A 24,100-nucleotide genomic window follows, 5' to 3' on the forward strand; every position below is an offset into this window, starting at 1 on the left:
GTAAATAAATTTGAGGCAATATGGCAGAAATGGATTTGTATATTTCACCATATGTATGTATGTATGTATGTATGTAAGTCTAGTAGTATATCTGCATCGGTATGATTGCATGTCTACATGTTTTTATTATAATTTTATTTTTTTTATTTTTTTCGCTTTAAAACTAAACACAACCCACTTTTTAAAAAAATTTTAAGCTAAATATAAATAAATTAATAAATAAAGTTTACAGTATGAGATATAAAAATATGTTTTCTGGAGGGAAAAATGATATACTTTGACTAAATCATATGGGTTTTTGACTAAATTGAATGTGTTACATTAATCTATTAAAAACTAATAGGTTTCGCTGCAGGAAAAGACTGTCCTGAACAGGAAGTTGGGTTAGTTGGGTCATTTTATGTCATTGTGTTCCTGCTGACGGAGTGATGTATTACATTACATTACTGTAGAAATATTTGGCCCGAACAGCCGAGAAGCAAACCATCATGCTGACACACGCAAAACTTATGTTTCTGAGACTAAAAGTAAAAATCCCTGTCATCCACGTCAGCACGAATGACAGCCGAAAGATGTGCCTGAAGAGGATATTTTGACCAGATTATTATCTCTGGCAGGGGCTGCACGGTGCACCGTAAAAAAAAAAAAAAAGGGAGTTATTTCACAGAAACCTACTATATTATTTTACAGGGTTTGTCTTGTTTTTCTACAAAAACTGCAAATGTCATAAAAAAGTAAGTTAGTTTTATGACAAATATGAACTATGAAATAAAAAATCTAATCTGTAAATCAATATAATGGTACATTATAGTCTTTTCTTCTTTTTTACAGGATTATTATTTATTTACGGTCTTGTGAATTCTAGGAAAAACACAAAAATGGTGTAAAATTATGTAAAATTAAGGCTTTTAAAAAATGTTTAATTGAATGTAAAAAAAAGTTAAATAAATAAATAAAATATCGTAAAAAAAAAAAACAGTAAAAGTCTGGCAGCAAAATAAAAAAAATGAATAAATTATAATAAATTATATATATGTATATATATTTGATTTAAATAACTAATTTGTAAAAAAAAAAAATATTACAGTTACCTTCAGACTTTTTTCCTTTTTTTATTTATATTTTGACTAAATTGTGTTTTTTTCTGACTAAATTGAATGGATGGATGGAGTTATTGGATGCAAACTTTATGCAAAAACACAGCTGAACATCATCACTGTCAGTTGCACGCCTACATATCTAAAATGTCAGTTTTTCAGGACTAAAAACAAACTTGTTTTTTAGCTCGACAACACCACATTTTTGGGGTTAATCCAGGAAGTTTTTGAAAGTATCTGACAAGCTGAGGAGGCACCAAATGAGCGACAGAAACTTGGTCCAACAGCAGTGGTCTGGGACTCTGAGGTGACAGTAGAGAGTGGTGGGAAGACAGCGTGGGAAAGCTTGGACTCACCAGAGCACAAAGTAAGTCCACAGCCTCCAGAATGAGCTCCTGGTGGCCGATTCTGGACACTCCCAAGTCTTCCAGCTCCTGGTGGGTGATACGCAGCAGCTGGTCCCCCCCTACTTTCTCCCTCTCGAAGGTCTTGATGTACTGCTGCAGGCAGTCGTCCAGGCCTGTGGGATTTAGGACGACAGGGAAACTTTTAGCACAGCTCCACAACAAGAAAATTTAGTTTGCGCCAGTATCAGACTTCCTGATTTCTTATGAAACCTTTATTTGCATTATGTGTTCTAATATGGCTTAATTTCACTCGTTCTTGCCAGAATATGTGCTGTAGATCTGTAGAGTGTGAGCACAGGTTGTATTTTTCTGTGTCTTAAGTGTGAAACAGTCCGCGTCAAGCAAGGAATCTGACAGATTTCACCTCCTACACAGTCCTCAGGTGCAGTTTTTTCAGCATTAAACTAGGAAAAGCTTTCAACTAAAAAAGGGGGCTGGGTGTCTGTGCTCGGCTTGTGTTACATCTTTCATTGCTGCAGCAGGTGTGAAGCATTTCGGTGGAGCAGTCGATGAAGTGCACCAGACGAAAACAAACTAATTCTGCATCCTATTTTCACCTCAACAAAAGAGATTTAAAACTCTATAGAGGGCTTATACATATAATGAGGAACGCTGCTAAAGAATCACATACAAAAGCATCAGACAACTGAAATTATCTCTTCTCCGACACAAAAATCAACAAAATTAAATTTAACCTACACACAGATTATTTCAGAAGCACTATACTGGGGATGTGTCAACATTGATTATCCAATGATTAATGATGGGAATGATATAGTTTTAATGCCAGTATTCTTTCGGCTTGCTGGCCTGATTATTAAGCAATGCCCTGATTGATTCCTGATCAGTTTTCTGCATGGGGAAAACAGTCAGAGAGGAGACCATCAGTCTGTCTGTCACATAGGTCTGCCAAGACAGCAATGCTTTGCATCTCCTTTCTGCCATGACTCTTTCTACTCCTCCTTAATAACTCACATTTTGTTGGACACAGTGCTAGAAATATTTCCAATAAAGAGTAATATTGTAATTTTAAGATAATTTTAAAATGAAAATATAAGACTATTTCCTGTTAGGACAAACACTTGATATAAGATTACACTTGGGAGATTGAGTTCCTAAATCAGAGCTGTTCATATCTCAATCAAGCAGGAGTTTCCTGTAAAGAGACTGTGACTGTTGGTCAGATTTCTGTGTGTTTATCAAAACATGTTTGATGCATATTTAAACTGCTATATGTCTGATATTTTAATGCATCTTCAAATTAATTCTACGACAAAATGAACTTTTTGTTCACGTTTGTTTTGGCCTTTTTTGACAGTAGCAGAGCTACAGAGTGAGACAGGGAGATAGAGGGGAAGACCTGCAGGAAAGGGCTCCAAGAGGGATCCGAACCCAGGCCCAGTGCTCGCCAGGACTAATCCTCTAGCAGTGAGAGTGATGAACTTTGAACTGTGTGCGTGTGAGGACAGAATCAGCACAACCTCAAATGAAAGCAAAACATGTCAAAGCATATTTGTTTCTGTTCATGAAGTGATGGTGTTGTGAAAAAACACAGTATTATAATGCTGTTTATATGGCATCATGCTGGCTACAATATTGGTGAAATTCTTATGTAAACAAATTTGCATGTGGGCACATTCCTAATTATTCTTTATTTTATCATCATTTATAGAATTTGCTGACCACATTGTTGGAATAATAGTACAAAAGTACATTGTTGTATAATGTATAATCATGTTAAATAATATTTAATGAGGTTTTATGTTTGAGAGAGTAGATCTCTGGGTACATTTCGGTGCACATAAAATGTTGTTCTATTTTTATTCCACACTGCAAAAAAAGAAAAGTTGGGTGAACTCAAAATTTCAAGGCAACAAACTTCAATAAAATTTTAAGTTGGACAATTAAACTAAATATTTTAAGTTTTGTTTTTGAGTTTGCTCAACTCTGAATTTCTCTGGCACGATTGTAACGCCGCTATGAAATGTCAGCTAATGTTGTGACCACAATTTTGAGTTAGCATTGATATGCTAATGGCTACTCTTGTTGCTGTAACAAGCAGCGCCGCTAGCGTCAGTTAGCCGCTAGCTTTCGCTAATGACCTAATTTCACAACAAAGAAATAAGAGTTAGCAGAACTATTGTCCCTTGTTTTGAACCCCAACTTAAAGATATAAGTAACAACAACTCACCAACTTGTTTTTGAGCAGACAACTGGCTTCCTTTGCTGTGCTGTTTTAGGCCACAAAATACAAGTTGGCTTTTTTGCAGTGCAGCTCAAAACATTACAATATTAGCTGCCATATTGATTATGGATTACTTTTCCCCTCAGTATCGTTCTCTAAAATCCCATATCAGTTCTAGTAGCAATAAATGTCCATCATAAAGATTCATTTTGCTGTCATAGAAAACAAGGAAAGGAAGAAACATTTTGATATCCGAGAGGCTGGAAGCAGCACATTTTTGCTGGGTCATTTTCTGTCGATTGACAAATAATTTAGCTGTCCAATAATATAATTCCAGCTCCCCCTCATTTATGTATATGACAACTCTTTGCTCATCTCGTCTTCTCATCACCGCGGACCAATCACATGCATGTGACTCACTGCTGGGCCTGAACCTGATCAAGCATTCACATCGGGTTCAGCTGGCAGCTAAACGGCGCAGAGGAAACATAGGGAGTTTCATGGTTTTGCATAAAATTTAAAGGCTTAACTAATCAGCCTCTTTACCAAGTTAATTGAGACTCATTATGTCAATGAAGTATTCCCCATGTTGCCATAGAAACCACAAAGCAGGTTTTTGGCAGGGATTCTCCCCGACCGCCGGACCAAAGAAAGAAATACGTGAAGAGAGGACATGCGATCCAAACAGTGATCACAGAGCTGCAGTTTATCTGTGCTGCTCTATTAGTGGCTATATAAAGGTTTCTATTATAAATATTATTATAATGGTATTATATTACATACAATTAGTGACTATATTTGAGATGATAGTTACCTTTAAGTGGTAAGATCTCACCTCATTCAACATACACAAATCTAAGATAAAATATCTATTGGCATAATCGTTTTTGGGGGGTGGTTATAATGGAAAAAATCACTTTCCCCTATTTTCTCTAAATCAACTTACAAACATCCCAAACTATAAATAATCAAAAATATATAACACACCGATGAATAACTGAAAAAACAATTAAATAAAAGTTTCCTACAGCTAAGCTTTTTTTCTCCTGATATATTGCAGATTTATTGTATTTAAAATTAAAAGTTTTGTCTCCCTGAAGCTTCAAGTAAATACATTTGAGGAAATAGGGCAGAAATGTAAAGTGTGAATTTCCCCAAAATGCCCTTCTTTGTTAAAAAAATGTTCTATATGTATGCAAGTCTATTAGTATATATGTATTGGTATGATTGCATGTCCACAAAAGACAAACACAAGACAAAAAATAAATAATATCCATCACGCATACAAGAGATAATAAAAAAAATGTAATTAACAAAAATAAAATAAATATCTAAATAAAAAAATACTAAAAGTAGAATAATACAATGTTTTGCTAATGAGAATATATATATTTTTTAAAAACTTAAAATAGATACATATGTCTACTTGTCTTAATTGTAAAAAACAAAACAAAAAAACACCCATTTTCTAAATCTTTTTCAAATTATATTGTTACAAGCTATATAAAGATAAAGAATTTAAAGGGAAAATGGGAGTTAAGACAAAAATAGGAGAGACAATCATGCTGTTTATGGGTGCTAAAGTTTAAAACTAAAATGTCATATTTTGTTTAATTTTTCTGACCGCAGCATCATGTAACAGAAAGCACCAAACGGGAATACATTCGCTGATTGCATGAAGTAATATCTGCCACATCAATTTTCCTGTCCATGTTATGTATGCGTCAGATTATGAGGCACGCTGAGGAGAAATTAAAAGCGCAGCACTGACACATCCTGATCTCTATTCTAGATAATCCACTGCTAATGTGAGGTAAAGGAGACATGTAAGGCTGTTAAAATGGATTTCTGTTAATCTGACTTGTCATTGATCTCTGTCAGTGACTGTTAGTGTGCGCAAGAAAGAGAACCAAATAAAAAGCTGCTGTACCTCAACAAAACATGAATCATGTTAATGCACAGTGGCAGGAAGAGATTATACTAAGCTCGCATTAAGTCTGTGCCTCAAAACACACGCAATTCAGGAAAACAATACTGAAAATGTACACATCATATTTGTTTGCACAGCGACCACGCACTGAAAACAAGCTGGAATTCTTCTCTCCTTTGTGATGAGGATCTCTTCTTTAAAGCAGCTTTGTCACAGCTGGGAATAAGGGCGTCTTGCTCACACAAAACACTCGCAGCGCGGGGGTGGGAGAGCGGGATTGTGGGAAGGTCACGGGGTGCCCCTATTTGGCCTCCAGTGACATCACGCAGCAGCATGCTAATAATGGAACCTGTGAATGCTAACGACAAAACGCTGCCAGTCCTCAGGAGCTGAGAATGGATGTGAGACAAGAATGAAACCCCCTCTCCGTTTCCTCTCTCAGTGCCACTCTGTCCCTCACTTTAAATTACCATTACTGGGCTCTGGGCACAGAATCGTCTCTGCTCCACTTGTCAGATGTGGGACACTGGAGAGCCCTCTCTCATATCCAATCTTCACTTCTCGCTCTCTACGTTTCTCACTTGTGCTACCAGCTTATTTACAGATCATCTTGGATCCCATTTGAACTGCCGCTCTGTCTTTGCCTTTCTCCACATCCTAACAACCCCATGTGTCTCCTTTGTGTGTGTGTGAATCCTCCATGAAGCTTTACACTGTCTGCACAAAAACACCCTGTTTAACAGGCAGCATCAGATTCAGGTATTTGTAGCACACAACTCGTACTAAGAGAGCTCTGATTCTTGCAATCATAATATGTCTGAGCCAGCATAAAAAGGCCTACAGGCTTAGAATTATGACTAAGTGTGTGTGTGTGTGTATGTGTGTGTGTGTGCGTGTGTGTGTGTGTGTGTGTGTGTGTGGGCAGTAAAGATGTACGTTTCATCTGGAGCATCTCTGAAGGGCTGCAGCCTGACACGTGAGCATGCAGCTCTGCAAAACAACACATTACAGAAACTATTTCTGTACTGATAAACAAAGAGTTCAACATCTCCTACATCCTGCACATGTTTGATCACAACAGAACCTCCAGTGGCATCTACTTTGTAATGCAAACAGCCAAAAGAAAAGCAGCAAATCTAATGAGTTATTTGTGTCCTGGTAGGTCTTGAACAGACAATTAGCCTCTGAGGAACCTTGCAACCAACACAGCTACAAAAGCTTATCAATAATACATTTACTTTAACAACTATGCGTTAAGGATTCCGTTATTCAAAGCCCAGTTCAGTCAAAACATCACTTGCTATTCTGGGTGGCAGTAAAAGTGACTCATACTGGATCTTATCAGTGCATTTGAACCTCATTTATCTGCAGGATGATTCCTAAATTTGGAAAACTACTCATTTTACATGTCTTGTATCTTTGTAAGAGACTGTTTGCATTAATTCCCACTCGGAGACAAAAAGGAGCAGCTTAATGTGTCCCAATAGGCTCGTCTGGGTCATGTATAGGCAGACTATTAGCCTCTGAGGAACCTCTCATCCAAAAGCTACCAAATATCCATCATGTTAAATCAATTTTAACAAGTATACATTCATGTTTCCAACTTTAATTCAATGCAGAGGCTCTAGTATTTATAGTCCAGTTTAGTAATTTGAAGTGACTCAAACTGGATCCTGTCTGTGCAACCTCATTTGTCTGCTGGATGATTCCTAAATGTAAAGGAGCAACACATTAGACAGCTTTACGTCTTCTCTTGCATCTTGTACATATTTGTACAAGACTGTTTGCATTCATTCCCACTGGCAGAAGAAAAGGTAGCAGCCTAATGTGTCCTGAAGGGCTCGTCTGGGTCATTTGCAGGTCCTGAGCAGACTATTAGCCTCTCAGGAACCTCTCATCCAACACAGTTACCATCATCAATGTTAATGTCAATTTTAGCAGCTATACAATAAGATGCCCAAGTTTAATTCAATGCACATACTCTATTATTTACTTTTGAACCTCCTTTGTCTGCTGGATATTTCATTTCATTTGAAAAACAACACATTGCACCAACTATATTTGAACAGACTGCTGTTAAGGCAGACAGACAAAAAAAGTAGCAGCCTAATGTGTCCTGATAGGCTTGTCTGGGTCATTTATAGGTCTTGAGCAGACTATTAGCCCTTAAGGAACCTCTCATCCAACACAGCTCCCAAATATCATCAATAATAAATTAATTTGAATGACTATGTATTAAGAATTCCATAATTAACAGTCCAGTTTAGTCTATTGTGTGGCAGTAAGAGTGACTCAAACTGGATCATATCTGTGCATTTGAACCTCATTAATCTGCTGGATGTTTGCTACATTTGAAGAACAACACATAAAGTTGTATATCTCCTCTTGCATCTTGTACATATTTGTAAGACTGTTGCATTCATTCCCACTGGCAGAAGAAAAGGTAGCAGCCTAATGTGTCCTGATGGGCTCATCTGGGTCATTCATAGGTCTCGAGCAGACAATTCATCTCATCCAACAGCTACCAAATATCATCAATGTTAATTTTATCTACTATACATTAAAATTTCTAACTTTAATTCAATGGACTGGCTCCATTAATTATCTACAGTCCAATTTAGTAATATGTGTGGCAGTAAGAGTGACTAAAACTGGATCCTTTCTGTGCATTTTAACCTCATTTATCTGATGATATGAAAAGTAGAGCAATTGCACAGACTTAGAGTTTAACATATCCTCTTGCATCTTGTACATATTTGCCAGACAATTAGCCTCTGAGAATCCTCTCATCCAACAAAGCTAACAAATATTATCAATGATAAATTCATTTTCACAAGATCTCCAACTTTAATTCAATGCACAGGCCTTCATTATTGACCTATGTGTGTATTGGAGCCCCATTTGTCTGCTGGATATTTCCAAAATTTGAAGCTCTGTTCTGATTTACACCAAATGAATACATTCCTAACTTGAGGTCAGAGCTAATATACTCTCAGTGGATGATCACACCTTGGATTTAAGTGCACTGGGAGGTTTTAAAACTATTAAGCTACTCGTCAGCTGTGACTTCTTAATGACTTAGAACATCTGTGGATGAGACTTTGGCACAGATGGCTCTATAAGCTCTCATATTGCAGAGCTATGGTAGGTCTGATTTTACACATTGCACATATAAAGCTTGGTGGTTAACTTGAAATACAGACTGTGACCTCAGAGAAGGGAGAAGGGTTATAATTTGGGTGTAATTAGTGGATCTCCGCTCCAGCCTCCCAGCCTTAACAATAACCACCGCAGGACACAATAGACGTTTGAAAGCGTTTTGTGCTATTTGAATGTTTGAGGCTCTGGAGAACATGTTGGTCTGAAAGGATAAGTCGTCTCCACATTGTAACAGCCTGGGAAAAATCGATCAGGTGATTTAAGGTTGTAATTAAAAGCCTTTTGCAGCAGCAGCAGCGTGCCGAAGAGGCGAAAACCCCCAAAGCTCAGCAGGTGTTTTGTTCTCTTTTGGCATCTCGAGTGAATCTGTGTTCAAATGGACTCGCAGCGCGCAACACTGTGTTCATTTCGCAGTTTGGGTGATATCAGTTTGTGTTTGGCTACCATGGAGCCTGAAGCCTTACCTTTCATCCAGTCCACCACTTGGCTGGAGCTCCACTTGCTCACAGGCTCCATCACCAGTGCCATGGTAGAAGTTTGTCTTGTTCACGCTTGACAAAAGAAAAACACCCCCAACAAACCCCACTCCCTTCTTTAAAAAAATGCAACAAAAAAGAAATAAAAAATTAAAAACATAAAATAACAGGGCTCTCTGGGGTCTTCTCTGCTGGGTTTGGGTGTTTGCAAACAAACCGAGGTAGGTCCAAAAGGTCCAAAATGTCGCTTTGATAAGGCTGAGTGCAGCCCGGCAGACTTGTGCACATTCCTGTGCTGTTTGCTCGCTTGGAAGAGCCCCTTTACTTGTCATTCATGTCAGGCTCAGTGGCGGTAATGCTGGTGGGTCGCTGCTGCCCGACCCCCCTTCCAAAATACATCCCAGTACCATCCAGAGCAGAGGAGAACAACGCACAGACTGTCACTGCACACTGGTGTCTGGAAAGGTTGGGTTCGCTCTGAGCATCCTCCCTCATACACAGACATGGAGTCACAGCCCTCACCGTGCGAAGTGTGGCTATGAGAGGTGCTTAGTGCCACGCAGAGGCAGGAGGAGTCTTAATGGGAATTAATGACATCCAGATTATACTGGATTTTGTCAAGAATCAAAGCTGAGTGCATGAAATGCTTGGTTGAGTTATTTGCCTTGCATTAATGAGCAGAAATGGGCTAAGCATGTTAGAAGGACAGTGTCTTGGCCTTGGTGGCACGTCTGTAGAAAACATAGCAACAGTGCCCTCTTGGCTGCCCATGTGGCAGATAAAACATGATAAAGTGTCCACTAGGGCAGCTATTCTCAACCTTGGGGTCGGGACCCCAATTGGGGTCGCGAGATGATTTCTGGGGGTCGCCAAATCATTTTGGAAGTCAGCTCTGTCTCCACCGTGTTAAAGTGTTCATGTGTTCATGTGTTAATGTGTTTTAGTCTTTTTGGTCATTTTGTGTCTTTTTTTGGTAAATTTGTGTCTTTTTTAGTCATATTGTGGTCAATTTGTGTCTTTTTTTGGTCATTTTGTTTCTTTTTTGGGTCATTTTGTGTCTTTGGTCATTTTGTGGTCAATTTGTCTTTTTTGGTCATTTTGTGTCTTTTTTTTTTGGTCAATTTGTGACTTTTTTGGTCATTTTGTTTCCTTTTTTGGTAATTTTTTGTCTTTTTTGGTCAATTTGTGTCTTTTTTTGATCATTTTCAGGTCATTTTGTGTCTTTTATGGTCAATTTGTGTCTTTTTTGATCATTTTGTTTCCTTTTTTGGTCATTTTGTTTCTTTTTTTGGGTGATCTGAACTGTGCGTGTGAAATTCTGTTCAGTGAGCGGGGGTCGCGGAAAACATGCATGTTAAATTGGGGGTCACGACTCAAAAAGGTTGAGAACTACTGCACTAGGGGGTGACTAATGTGCAAGAAAGCTGCGGACACTTTGTGTAAAGTTAGCATGCCCGTTTGTTTACAATAAGTTGTTGTGCATGCGGTCTAAACTGTCACTAAGTGATTACGCGATGATTGAAAACTATACGTCACCTCCGAAGTCTCGTAAATCTCTCTGGGGCCTTTTTTTGTAATGGAGACACGCCGACTGAGTGGCCATTTGAGAGGGCGTGGCCTGAGACTCTTTACCCTAATGGAAACACGACTCATGATGCAACAAAACTGTCTGTGTGCTGTTGCCACACTGCATGGAGCTGATGTCATTTTGTATTTTGTATTTTGTATTTTTTTGAACTGCAGGGAAGTAGTCATGGTTAGTGTAAATTTATACAGGCACTTTTACATCAAAACTTTTTTCTTTTATCTTCTTTTTTAAGTCAATAATGCATTTGTGTTATTGCCATTAAAAGGGTTATTAGTTGAAATATTTGAATATATATATATATATATATATATATATATATACAGTGGAACTATGAGGGGTGATTAGTGCCCGTGGGATCGTAGGAGAAAGAAAATAATTGTCAGGACAGCCATTGTGTTGAATGCTATATATTTGTGGCTTATGTTGTATTTGTATTGCTATGTGCATTATGGAGAATAAATTCACTGTTCTACAAAAAAAGAGTAAAATATTATATATATATATATATATATATATATATATATATATATATATATATATATATATATATATATATTATTTGATGGTAAGAGTTTGGCAACTTTTGCTGCCAGACATTTTACTCTTTTTTTGAAAAAAGAAATAAAAAAATTAAAAACATAAAATAAAAGGGCTCTCTGGGGTCTTCTCTGCTGGGAAGTAGTCATGGTTAGTGTAAATTTATACAGGCATATTCATATATATATATATATATATATATATATATATATATATATATATATATATATATTATTTGATGGTAAGAGTTTGGCAACTTTTGCTGCCAGACATTTTACTCTTTTTTTGTAGAACAGTGAATTTATTCTCCATAATGCACACAGCAATACGAAAACAACATGAGCCACAAATACATAGCATTCAACACAATGGCTGTCCTGACAATTATTTTCCTTCTCCTACGATCCCACGGGCACTAATCACCCCTCATAGCTCCACTGTTTCCTCCTGCCGTCTTTGTCGCTGCTCACGCCTCCATCACACAAAGCGCAGTGTAGCGGTCACTAACGAGACAAGGAAGCTGACATGCGCCTCGCTTTTTTTCCCATTTATTGGTAAACAGCCTCGGGTCTAAGCCTATATTCACTGCATGCACGCTCATATAGCAAATACTGCATTTACCCCAATCTTATAGATATAAAAAATAAGACAATTGATGGGTAGATTGCACACTTTTTTCGTTTGCACGTATTATTATCCTTTAGAAATTATTTAGGATTAATGTTCTTTTGCTTCATGCAACAACTCTTTGATTAAGCAGAAAAAAGAATGATTACTCCACAGCATAATACATGATACAAACTAACAAAAGGATCAGATAGGCTTCATTCAATTTTAAACTAAATTAAACAGTATAAAGTGACAAAATCAAGGGTGTGTGTGTGTCTGCAACCAATAACCAATGATAACAACGTAATTAAACAAGCAGGTGGATGTGACATGACAGCAGAAACCACAACAGTGCCAGCACTGACATTCAAGACAATCAATAATCATAAATAAATACCAGGACAAAAAAACATCCTTTGTAAAGCTTGAATATATGACTTGACCTTGCCTGCAAAAATATATTAAAATAAGATATACAACTGTGGAATACAAGAAAATATATGGCTCTAATTAACAACAGCTGTAATGTTTTTATTTTATTTTATTTATTTATTTTTACCTTTATGATCATATTTTGCAGCAGATACCAGCCATTTGGAGATTTCATCAGTGCACTGGCCATGCAGTAGGCAGGAGTGTCAACCTTATAACAATGAATTAAAATGAAAACATTCGTCTTGATAAAGGATTTGTTAATATGTAATAAATTACCTTAAAAAAATAGAGCTAAAAACCTTCCCCTCATTAGCTAATGATACAATACATCTCTGTATTTCTACTGTAACTTAAGTTAAATATATGGGTAATATTTAGCACCACTGTTCATTCCCAGTGGTGGAAAGTTACTATAGGTACATTTACTCAAGTACTGTTGTTGAGTACAGTTTTGCGTTTTAGTTACTAGTTACTTTGCACATAAGTGAGTAAGTAAGAATAAGTAAAAGCTCTATAATAAGCATATATACATTGTTATAGCTTTATAATAAATACGTACATACAATTAGCTCTGTTGCAGCCAGATACAACAATTAAATGCATCTTACATATTACCACATCAATAATAAAATAAATAAATATAATATATGATAATGTAAAAACTAATTTGGTTGCATTTATTTGATGACTTCAGTGACTAGTTACTTTGCAAATAAGGATTTTTAAAAATATATAATATATCTATTTACATTGTTGTACAGTAAATGAAACCACCCAACATTATAATAAAAATGTATTAAATACATTCATAAATAAATAAATAAAATTAGCTCCATTGCAGCCAGATACAACTTTAAAATGAAAGCTTCATATAACCATATCAATAATAAAATAAGAATTAGAATGTATAAAAATGTAACAACTAATTTGGCTACAAAGGGAATACTTTCACTGTTTTACTTTAAACACATTTTCTTGGTTATTCTTACATTCTTCTGCTTAAGTAATATTTTAGATGCAGTATTAGTACTTTTACTTAAGTAAAAGCTGTAAATAACTTACCACCACTGGTCATTCCTGGGTTGAGCCTGCATGTTGTTCACGCTTTTGGCCTCTAGGTGGCAGAGTCTGCTCTGTAACGTTTTGCGCCTCACTAATAGGACACCAAAGAAGAAGAAACTGCCACTTCCTGAAAACTGATAAGAAGGTATGTTAACGTTTATTCGTGGCATAAATTAGAAAGTAGAAATCAAGTATTTATGGAAGTATTCATACGTTTATATATACATTGACTTACATATGACTTTCTATGTAATAATTTAGAGTAAAACTCACTCGCTTTGACGTTATTCCTGGTTTGAGACGTTGAGTTGCTACTATTTGTATCTTGTTTTCCTTCCCAAACTCTTTCGGTTTTAAGATAACGTTAACTTTACTTATTTAGTTTGCTAAACATATTATACAATTGTTGGCATGTTGGCGCTAATTTCCGTGGAGAAGCCGGCGTTTAGAGAAATCTGACTGTCTGCCACATGTGGGAAAAGTCAAAGCGGAAGGATAGGGTGAAGCTCACATACCATAAAATGTTGAAACTAGGCCGTGTAACTATTATTAACAGTCATAGTCTTTGTTTCAGCTCATGTGGTCCACCAGTCAGACTGAATGATAAGCACCAGCAATTTGTGACTGAAACCCTGTTGTTCTTTCTATATTTGACTCACTGTGGCCTTGTATTTCACTGCAATCATCACAATCACAATCGTGACTAGAAGTCTGAACGACAAAAAAAATTATTTTGTGCAGAATAACACAATTATGACGTAAATCGTTGTTTTTTTAACTTTCTTTAACTTCTTCTTTTTAACTTCTTAAGTGTCCTTGTTCTATTCTGTGTTTTTTTTCTATTGTTGTTTTTATTTATGCTACCTCAGTATTTTATTCTATTGTATTTTATTGTACTTGAATACCGGACTGCTGTGACAACCGAATTTCCCTTCACGGATGAATAAAGTAATCTATCTATCTATCTATCTATCTATCTATCTATCTATCTATCTCTCTCTCTCTCTCTCTCTCTCTCTCTCTCTCTCTCTCTCTCTCTCTCTCTCTCTCTCTATCTATCTATCATTACTCTTAAAGAAACGAAAGAAACCTGAAAATCTGGTTAGGTGTAAAGTTCCTTATACACCCTGTCCTGTCCTGATAGAGAATATGAAAACTGATATGTTGAATTTTTGTTTTTTCTTTTGCAGGCACAGACAGGTTTCTGTCCTGAGACCATCCCTGGAAAAGAAGAAGTGGTGGCTGTATGTGCTCGTCATGTTAGTAGTTGGCTGAGCCTTTCTATGATGGACGACAGTGAATTGGAGCCGATCCCTACGCCTTCGGGCGGCTCTTCTATCGGGGAGGCAGCGTCGGGTAGAGGAGGAGGAGGAGGACAGAGTGCATCTAATGAAGAAGATGAAGATGAAGATCTCTTCTACATCCCTGAGAGAAGACCTTCTCTGGACCTGGGGCCCAGTCCAATGGACACCAGCCACTGGTAATGAGATTTTCCAAATTGTATTATTTTTTGAGAATAATTGATTGATTGATTGATTGTCTTTATTTCGAACATGCAAGTAAAAAAACAAAAAAAAAAACAAGTTTAAATATTAATAGATGAATAAATAAAAAAAATTGAGAAGACAGACACTTTCTGCAAGCTCGAAAGGGAGTAGGAAGAAGTAAAAAAACGTATCGAGTCCTACCCCTTAACAGGTCTATATATATATATATATATATATATATATATGAATAATCAATATAGTCATATACAAATATTATAAACAATTATATATATATACTATAAACAATTTATATTACATTGTAAATACCTATACATGTATATTGTAAATTACTATATAAATATAAATATTATGAACATAACTACAATTACCATGTGTATTACAAAACTACAGTCTACATATGTCCATGTTACAGAGGCTTTTCTAAATTTCTGTACTTTGTGAAGATGATTTATATTTGTTTTTAAACTGTTTTATGTTTTGGCTTTTCTGTACTTCCACACTTAACTTATTCCACAATTTAACTCCGTAAATGCTGATAATAATAATGAAAATTTGTCTAAAGTTGGAAACGACAACTAGCTTTAGCCTAACATTAGCTCTCTGCAGATGGTACAGTACAAAGTGAAACGAATATTACTAGCTCATTATATGTAACAAGTTTGGAAAATGCTTAGTTTTAAGATTTTTAAGGTAATGTTATATTTCAATATGATTCATGATATTGGAGGCAATTTTTCCATATTATCTTAAAAAATATATTGTGTGATTTTTTTTTTTTTTTTTTTTTTTTTGGGGGGGGGGGGTGTCTGTCCTGATCAATGACTTTTTCTTAAGTCTGTTGTTATTTAATTGTAGGCCATAACGACATCCGCCAGCACAACAAAAATGAATTCAGACATTATTCTTATCATTATATATTCTTATTACATTATTATTATCACTTACTTTGTCTTTTACTTGTTTACTTGTGATTTGGATATTGTAAGAGACCATGTTGCAATTCAATTATTTGTGCAGCCCGAGTTAGGAATATGCTGTCATTCAAATATATTCCTTGAAATGTTTGATTTTAAACATAAAATTGTGTTTTTTTCTAAACAATTACACATGGGAACATATATTAGCATCATACCTGAGATAAACATATTTGATTATCTCAAGGCATCTCACAGCGTAGTGTTCACATCACCACAAAACATACATAATAAACACATTCAGAGAGAAGTAGAATCAAAGAAAATGAAAAATTATAAAATGAGTCTCCAATCCAAATAGCAAAGACTTTGAGGGCCTTGGTGCCGCTTGAGAGAGAGCATTGGTTTAAAACTGGCTTATCTGCCATGTACTATGGAAGCATGTGATTGCTTGTTATGTGGCCACGAAGCAATTAGCAAACTGTCACTCTGCGATGCTCCTTTTTTTCAGGCATTATGTGGACCAGGCCTTTTCTCCAGCTCTGAGCTACGGATCAATGACAAGTGAGAGCTCAATCAACATGGATGCTGAAGATGGAGCCTCCACAAGGTACAAAAAGACATTCAAAGCTTTTATCAGCCTCCAAATTCATGCAGAAATAAGAAGACACAGGCTGTGCTTGTAGTATGTGGCTTTCAGTATAACATACTTTGTTGTTACTTTCATTGTAAAGTTGGAAACTTGTGATGAAATCTAGCTGTTACATGGAATATTGTTTAAGCCTTCTTGTCATTCTGGTTTTAGTGTCCAGCTGAAGAGAACAGATTCATACTCCAGCTGCTACTCCTTGGACAGTGATGACTGTGAAAAGATAATCCCCAAGTAAGAAATACACTTACGGGTTTGTGTGATAGATAGAGAGATAGAGAGATAGAGAGATAGATAGATAGATAGAGAGAGAGAGAGATTACTTTATTCATCCCCGAAGGGAAATTCGGTTGTCACAGCAGTCCGGTATTCAAGTACAATAAAATACAACAGAATAAAATACTGAGGTAGCATAAATAAAAACAACAATAGAAAAAAAACACAGAATAGAACAAGAACACTTAAGAAGTTAAAAAAGAACATCAGTTGGTAGGATGGTTGGCAAGATGATGGTAATAATTAAACTGATGATATGATGGCAACAATGCTATAGTGACTAGACGGTATATAATAATAATAATAGTGCAGTTTATAATATATATAATATAATATGTAATAATAGATAATAAACAATCTAAAAATAAAATGAAAATGAAAAATATAAATAAAGTAATTATAAGTAAAATAATATGACATATAATATATAATAATAATAGTAATAATAATAATAATAATAAATAAGGCCGGTAAGGCCGGTATAATAATAATAGTAGTATATTACAGTATAAAGTAATAATAGTAATGGCAGCAACAGTATATATAATAATAATAGTAATAATATTAATAACATAGCAAAGTGTCGTGCGTAGATTTGTGTGTGATTATATTCGAAAGTAGCACTAAAATATGTCATGTGTATATAATAATATGTATAAAATCTCTCACCAGGGTTAAAAGCAAAGACGAAGACGTCCCAGAGACTTCTGACGTACCGGAGTTGTCCCAAAACCCGAGTGAGCCTCGGCATCCTGCTCTGACAGTGGGCTTCACTTTCAAAGTCAGTTTGAGTTTCCCCCTTTTATCTTTATCAGTTTTTTTTTGTTTGTTTTTTTTTTTTGGTGCCTGAATGTTAGTTTATTAGGAGTGCACTGAGGCAATTTTCTGGCCGATCACCGATTTTTAAAAAGCCTGACCTGCCGATACCGATTTTTTTATAACTCACAGCATACACCTTCAATGTTTGAATCTTATTTTATTAAAAAACAATAACACAGCAGTATTTTTCTTTAAAAAAAGAAATGAAATCACAATGTCTGAGGTAGTTAATAAAATATTGAACTTAAAATAAATAGCAACAATTTACAGGACAAACTAACAAAAGAACTGCAACCGTAAATTAAGTGTCCTGTGTTTTTGGTTTCGTTATAGTACAACATACATACAACATAGTCATGCAGAAGAACGCGTACGTGCAGACGCACTTTCAGACCTTTGCGGAGGTAGAGAAGATCACTAAATAAGATCGGTTTGACGTAAAAGAATCAGCCGATCGCCCTTTATCAGTTTTGAAGAAATTAAACAAAAAATATAATTTTGTGGAAAGCTACAGCATTGAATGAAATCCTTTCTTTGCACTCAGGCTATTTGCGAAACTCTTGGGAAGCTGTCCGAGATGGAAATGAAGGCAATCAAGAGTATCCTGTGGCACAGTTACCCACAGTCATTCAACACTCCTCCCCAGAGCATGGACCTGGTGGACCTGGTGGACCGGCTGATCGAGTGTTACGACCTGGAGGTGTCTTTGCAGATGACTACAACACTTCTTGAGCAACTTGAGAAAAAGAAGCTAATTGCTCATCTCCAGACTCTGTGCATCAGAAGTAAGTAGGGCCCTGTATGTCTAAATGTCTTATTACTGTTCATTTATTCTCAGTGACAGGCCCAACCCTTGTCATACTGTCAGTTTGAAATATATGAGAGAATCTCACATATTTAGGCAAGGCAAGGCAAGTTTATTTATATAGCACAATTCGGACACAGGGACATTCAAAGTGCTTTACAGGGGCAAGATTAAAATACATAAAACACATTAGAAGACATTTAACCCTATAAAGCCAAGTGTATCATATTTGATACATAAGTTTTTGAGACCTCTAAATCATCAGTGTGATATTTTTTTCCCTGAAAAACCTGATGATATAAATAAATAATCTAAAATCCACACTTTGTATAGAGAGAGAGCAAAAACTGCTCAGTGTTGACCAATTATTCCTAAACATTTAATCCAAATGGCTATAATTTGGTGGTTTGATTCTGCAAACTGTCTTTTTAATTTAGAATTTCCTTAGAGTAACAAATTTCACAAAAATACCAGATGTAACAAAAATGATTTGCTGAAAAAAAATCTGTCATTGCTGTGTGAAAACTTCATATCAGCAGATGTATGATGTTGTTTCATATGGAAAAAAATATTTTGTATGTTTGAGGAAAATGTTAAAAGGAAAGTCAAAGTTTTATTTGGTTGAAAATATTAGGTTTTATGTGATTATGTTAGTTCAAGAAAAGCAAATTGTGAGCAACGAATTGCACAAAAAGACCTGATATATCAAATATGATCCAAATTAAATTCATATATGAAAATTTATATTGAATTTAAAAAAATGTTAGCCAGTTCAACAAACACTCCAGTTTTGAAAATTTAGAATTTTCTGGCAGTTATTTCACGGTTCAGGCTTTATAGGGTTAAAAGCAAATTTAAAAAAAAAAAAAAAAAAAAGGGAATGAATAAAACATTTAAGAGCGAATGAATAAAAATTACAGGTTCAAATGGAAACAGAAAAGTCTTCAGACTTAATTTAAAAGAGCTGAGAGTTGCAGCAGACCTCAAGTTCTCTGGGAGTTTGTTCCAGAGATTTGGTGCATGAAAAACTAAACGCTGCTTCTTTTACATGTTCTTTTTTTTCAGATGAAGTGCGTTACAATTTATGCCAGACTCTGAAGAAGAAATACGGCGAAGTAGGTGAGGAGTCGGACATGCGGGGAGAGAAGAGGCCCTTCGACGAAGTCTACACCGACCTCAACATAACCTCATTAGCTAATAACGGCCCAAATATTCAACATGAAGTCATGACAATACCGAAGCTCGACACTAATGGGAAAAAGGGGAAACGGCTTACTACAAGGGATATTTTGAGCGCTGAAAGGCTGGAGAAGTCAGACGTAAAGTTTGTGCTGGTCACGGGACAGCCGGGGTCCGGGAAGTCTATGGCAGCCAGGAGGATAATCCTGGATTGGTCTGAAGGGCGCGCCCACCAATACGTGAACTTCTTGTTTCCTTTGCCGTTAAGAGAACTGAAGCAGTTTGAGAATTTAGAGGTTTCCCTGATGGATATAATACAAACACTCTACCCAGAAACGAAGCAACTAAGGGAAGAGGATTATAAATGTGACGAGTGCAAAATAATGTTTCTCTTCGACGGTCTGGATGAGTTCAGGGGAAGTCTCGACTTTCAAAACACTATGCTCCTCCGCGACGAGAGCGAACAAACCAACCTGGACGTGATCGTGGTCAACCTGCTCAGAGGGAGGCTGCTCTACCGCGGCTACTTCCTCGTCTTTTCTCGGCCGCTGGCAGAGCACAACATCCCTTACGACACGCCCTATGACGAGATAGAACTGCTTGGCTTTGACGACGCTGGAAAGGACGAGTACCTCAAGAAGAGGTTCAGGGATCCAGATCAAGCAGCTCGAGTTATTGCATATATCAACTCGTCAAAAACCCTCCGCATCATGTGTCACCTGCCCTTGTTTATCTCCATGGTGGCTGATGAGTACCAGCACATATTCAGAGCACAGGGGCCACAGACCGATCTGCCCAGCAACATCACCTACATGTACACCAAGCTGCTTCTTGCACTCATGGGTCACCATCGCAATTACAGAGCTCCACCTCGCAGTGCAGAGGAAGAGAGAGACTTCCTCATGAAACTTGGAAAGGCGGCCTTAGACATGCTGGAAAAAGACAAGTACAGCTTAAGCAAGTGCGACTGGAAAGTTTTTGGACTGGAGGCAGAAGAGGAGGTGGATAAAACTGGCCTGTGCATACTATACATCACAAGGCCATTCGTCCTATATCAAGAGAAAAACATCGCTTTTATCCACCCCACCATGCAGGAGTACCTGGCTGCCCTCTATGTGTTTCTCTCCTATAGAAACCACGGGAAGATCATCTTTGACCAGCACCAGAAAGGCAAGTTCAGGATCTTCAGATCGAACAAGATCATCGATATGTTTAAGGGCGCCACAGACAAAAGTCTGCAGTGTGAAAATGGCAAACTGGACATTTTCCTGCGTTTCCTGTTTGGAATGGGTCTAAAGAGCAACATGGAACTTCTCCAACGGCTGTTCACGACTCCAGTCGTGTGGTCATCCTTCGCTGAAGATGCTGCCGCCCTCATCAGAAAGAGGATCAAAGACACTCAGCATCCGGGCAGGAAAAGCAACTTGCAGCGCTGCCTGGAAGAGCTGGAGGCTGAGCAAGCCTCAGACGCATCATCCAGCTGCTCAGATTCTTTGAAACACTGATCACTGGACAATCACGATGCTAAATAACTGTCGAGGCTTGCACTGAATTCAAGGAGGAGGAAAACATCACGTCTGATGTGCCAAAGAATCTTTCAAGGAAATGCAGATTTGTGTGATTTAATGTGTTGTCATATAGATTAAAAGAAGCTAGAGGTGAGGGGCCTTAATTTGTCTGTTAGTTTGCCTGTTTTTTTAATCAAATATATGTATTTTTAAATGCTTTTATAGATTTTTATTTATAAAAACATATCTCCCACCGCCAATACTTTCCAAAAAAATTGCAAAAAATTTTGTTTTGCTTTTTTTAAAGGGACATTTGTCTTGTGAATATCACAGTCATACATTGGTAATGAAGCATTGTTATTTTTATGATTGCCTGAAGCTTTCAACATATTCATTTTGGATGACAATTAGTACGGTTATATTCCGGTTTTTATTTGACATCAGCATAGATAGCAAGTCTTCAATCTAAAATTTCAAAGAGGGAGCTTTATCTGATTTCCATCAAAGAATGAATAAAGTCTTTACTTTATGAAACAAATTCACATATTAAAAGGCTTCAAAAACTTGTTTCCAGAGACTGTTAAAGGATTGACCAATATTTTGATAATTTTACAAAGCCAATATCCAACATACAGCAGCTTGATACCCTGAATCAAGGTGCAAGTTAAAAAAAAAAGTTGTGTCGTGGTCAATGCCAGATAGTATTTCACATTCTTGGACAATGAAATCACAACTTAAATATTTTGCACTATTTTTTTTGGATCAATTATTATTGTTGGCTGGCTGCTTTCATTAATGTTCTGCTTTTTAATGCACTCATCATATTGAAGAGCTGTAGTTTGTAATTATTTTTCCTTCACATCTTAAAAGCATCTGTACTCTAATCAGTCAACACATCAAAGTATTGATCTCTGTGTGTGTTATACAGGCTATGAAAGAACTGACAGTGATACCTATTATTTGTTTGAAATAAGTGATACAACTAACAATAAATCCCTCTTCCATCGCAGCACACTTGAGCTTGTGAGTGAAATAATTGATTCAAACTCATCTCATTATTGAGTATATTTTCATTAGATCAAAATGATACACATTTATCGCCAGCAAACAAAGACACTGGAATGATACACAAACATGGAGCAAAATAGTATATTCATTAAGAACATTCTAGATATATTCTGCAGTCAGTAGATAGTAGCTTTGTCATCAAAATCACAGTAGTTTAGGATGCATTCAGTTCCACGTTTCCTTGGATGAAACCTCAAAATTCTGCCTCAAATTTAGTTTGAGTTTGTGCTTAGTTGCCCCACTCGCCCAGAGGATCAGAAAGAGTTGCTTGAACACTGATGGGTAGTCATCAACAGTGGTGGAACAAGTTTTCAGTTCCCTTACTTAAGTAAAAGTACTAATACTACAATGTGATATTACTCCAGTACAAGTAAAGGTCCTGCATTCAAAACCTTACTTGAGTAAAAGTACAAAAATATCAGCATCAAAATGTACTCAGAGTACTAAAAGTACTCATTATGCAGAATGGACAAACTCAGGTTGTCAAATATATCATTAAATTATTGTTTTTGGTGCAATCATCTAAGCAGTGGTTTATTTTCTCAAGCCAGGGCTCATTTTAACCACTAAATATACTGTTATGTGGTTTAATTTAATAAAATGTCTAATCACTTTAAATTGATCGTGTTTTCATGTCAAATCTCGACCTGAAAAGTAACTAAAGCTGTCAGCTAAATGTAGTGGAGTAAAAAGTCCAATGTTTGCCTCTAAAATGTAGTGGAGTAGAAGTATAAAGTCACATAAAATGGAAATACTCACGTAAAGTACATGTACCTCAAAATTGTACTTAAGTACAGTACTTGAGTAAATGTACTTTGTTACATTCCACCACTGGTCATCAAAGGAAAATGATGTGTTATTGTGAAACCAAATGCACCCTAATAGCAAAGTTCTCCCCCCACACAGATCAGTACATTCATATATAAAGTTTACTCTTGTGAAACAAGAGTTTGCAAATGGCTCAAAAGAATTCCCCCTTTTTCTCTGCAGTGACATTTGGTGTTCAGTTTTTCCTCTTTTTTCCTCGAGTGCAGTCACGGCCAGCCTTAGCTACTAGCGTTACATTCTTTTGGGTCGTTCCAGCAGAGTTAGTCACAATGCAGGTGAAGGTGGATTTGAGATCCTCGCTCGTCACATTCTTCAACATCAAACTCCTCTTTAGGATCGCACCGTCATCTAAAGTGGATCTGAAACAAACAGTCAATCAGTTATTATTTAGTCCTGCCAGAACTACAGTACAGGCCAAAAGTTTGGACACACACCTTCTCATTCAATGCGTTTTTCTTTATTTTCATGACTATTTACATTGTAGATTCTCACTGAAGGCATCAAAACTATGAATGAACACATATGGAATTATGTACTTAACAAAAAAAGTGTGAAATAACTGAAAACATGTCTTGTATTTTAGATTCCTCAAAGTAACCACCCTTTGCTTACTAGAATATAAGACATGTTTTCAGTTATTTCACACTTTTTTGTTAAGTACATAATTCCACATGTGTTCATTAATAGTTTTGATGAATTTACAATGTCAATAGTCATGAAAATAAAGGAAATGCATTGAATGAGAAGGTGTGTCCAAACTTTTGGCCTGTACTGTACATCTAAAGTACTCTTAACTGCTAACACATTGTAAATAATAATTGCAATTAAATGGCTGAAACTGGATGCTCTCTTAACCCATTGAAGCCTGGAAAGCGGATATGTCGTTTTGTTTGTATAAGCTCTCAAATACTTTTTAAATTTCATTTCTATCTGCTACAGAGGCTGAAAAATCTATTATTTAGTAGAAGCGTTGACACTTCTGTTGAATTTCCAGAAAATGGGGCTTATTTTAAAACCCAGAGGTTTTACAGGTGTTTTAGGCCTCAATGGGTTAAGGGAAT

General features: G+C 36.4%; 2 protein-coding genes across 7 annotated transcripts in view; one reads left to right on the forward strand and one right to left on the reverse strand.

Moving 5' to 3' along the window:
- The window catches only part of LOC131986430 (connector enhancer of kinase suppressor of ras 2-like), a 55,622-nt gene extending 45,909 nt beyond the window's left edge, over window positions 1-9,713 (reverse strand). For 3 of the 6 annotated variants that reach the window (XM_059351379.1, XM_059351382.1, XM_059351378.1), the window contains exons 1-2: window positions 9,243-9,713; window positions 1,454-1,617 (exon numbers count right to left, since the gene is read on the reverse strand). In XM_059351379.1, the coding sequence (XP_059207362.1) occupies window positions 1,454-1,617; window positions 9,243-9,306 (228 nt within the window). In that variant the 5' untranslated portion in view covers window positions 9,307-9,713. The remainder of the gene's footprint in view (window positions 1-1,453; window positions 1,618-9,242) is intronic. The other 3 variants (XM_059351381.1, XM_059351383.1, XM_059351380.1) reach the window with 2 other exon arrangements.
- Window positions 9,714-10,768: 1,055 nt separating this feature from the next.
- nlrc3l1 (NLR family, CARD domain containing 3-like 1) lies at window positions 10,769-22,157 on the forward strand. The gene is made up of 8 exons (XM_059351103.1): window positions 10,769-10,802; window positions 13,542-13,630; window positions 14,676-14,965; window positions 16,419-16,517; window positions 16,713-16,790; window positions 17,505-17,613; window positions 18,196-18,436; window positions 19,522-22,157. Exons 1-8 carry the CDS (start codon window positions 10,769-10,771, stop codon window positions 21,138-21,140), a joined length of 2,559 nt encoding a protein of 852 aa, XP_059207086.1. The 3' UTR covers window positions 21,141-22,157.
- The last annotated feature ends 1,943 nt before the right edge of the window (window positions 22,158-24,100 follow it).

This window comes from Centropristis striata, chromosome 15 (assembly GCF_030273125.1).
Source record: "Centropristis striata isolate RG_2023a ecotype Rhode Island chromosome 15, C.striata_1.0, whole genome shotgun sequence".
NCBI classification, from domain to species: Eukaryota; Metazoa; Chordata; class Actinopteri; order Perciformes; family Serranidae; genus Centropristis; species Centropristis striata.

Bases quoted from the DNA above. Each gene is read 5' to 3' on its own strand.
- nlrc3l1 (XM_059351103.1), top strand. From the start codon at position 10,769: ATGATTGAAAACTATACGTCACCTCCGAAGTCTC. The intron at 10,803-13,541 runs GTAAATCTCTCT...TTTGGCCTCTAG, and splicing joins TACGTCACCTCCGAAGTCTC to GTGGCAGAGTCTGCTCTGTA. The intron at 13,631-14,675 runs GTATGTTAACGT...TTTCTTTTGCAG, and splicing joins TCCTGAAAACTGATAAGAAG to GCACAGACAGGTTTCTGTCC.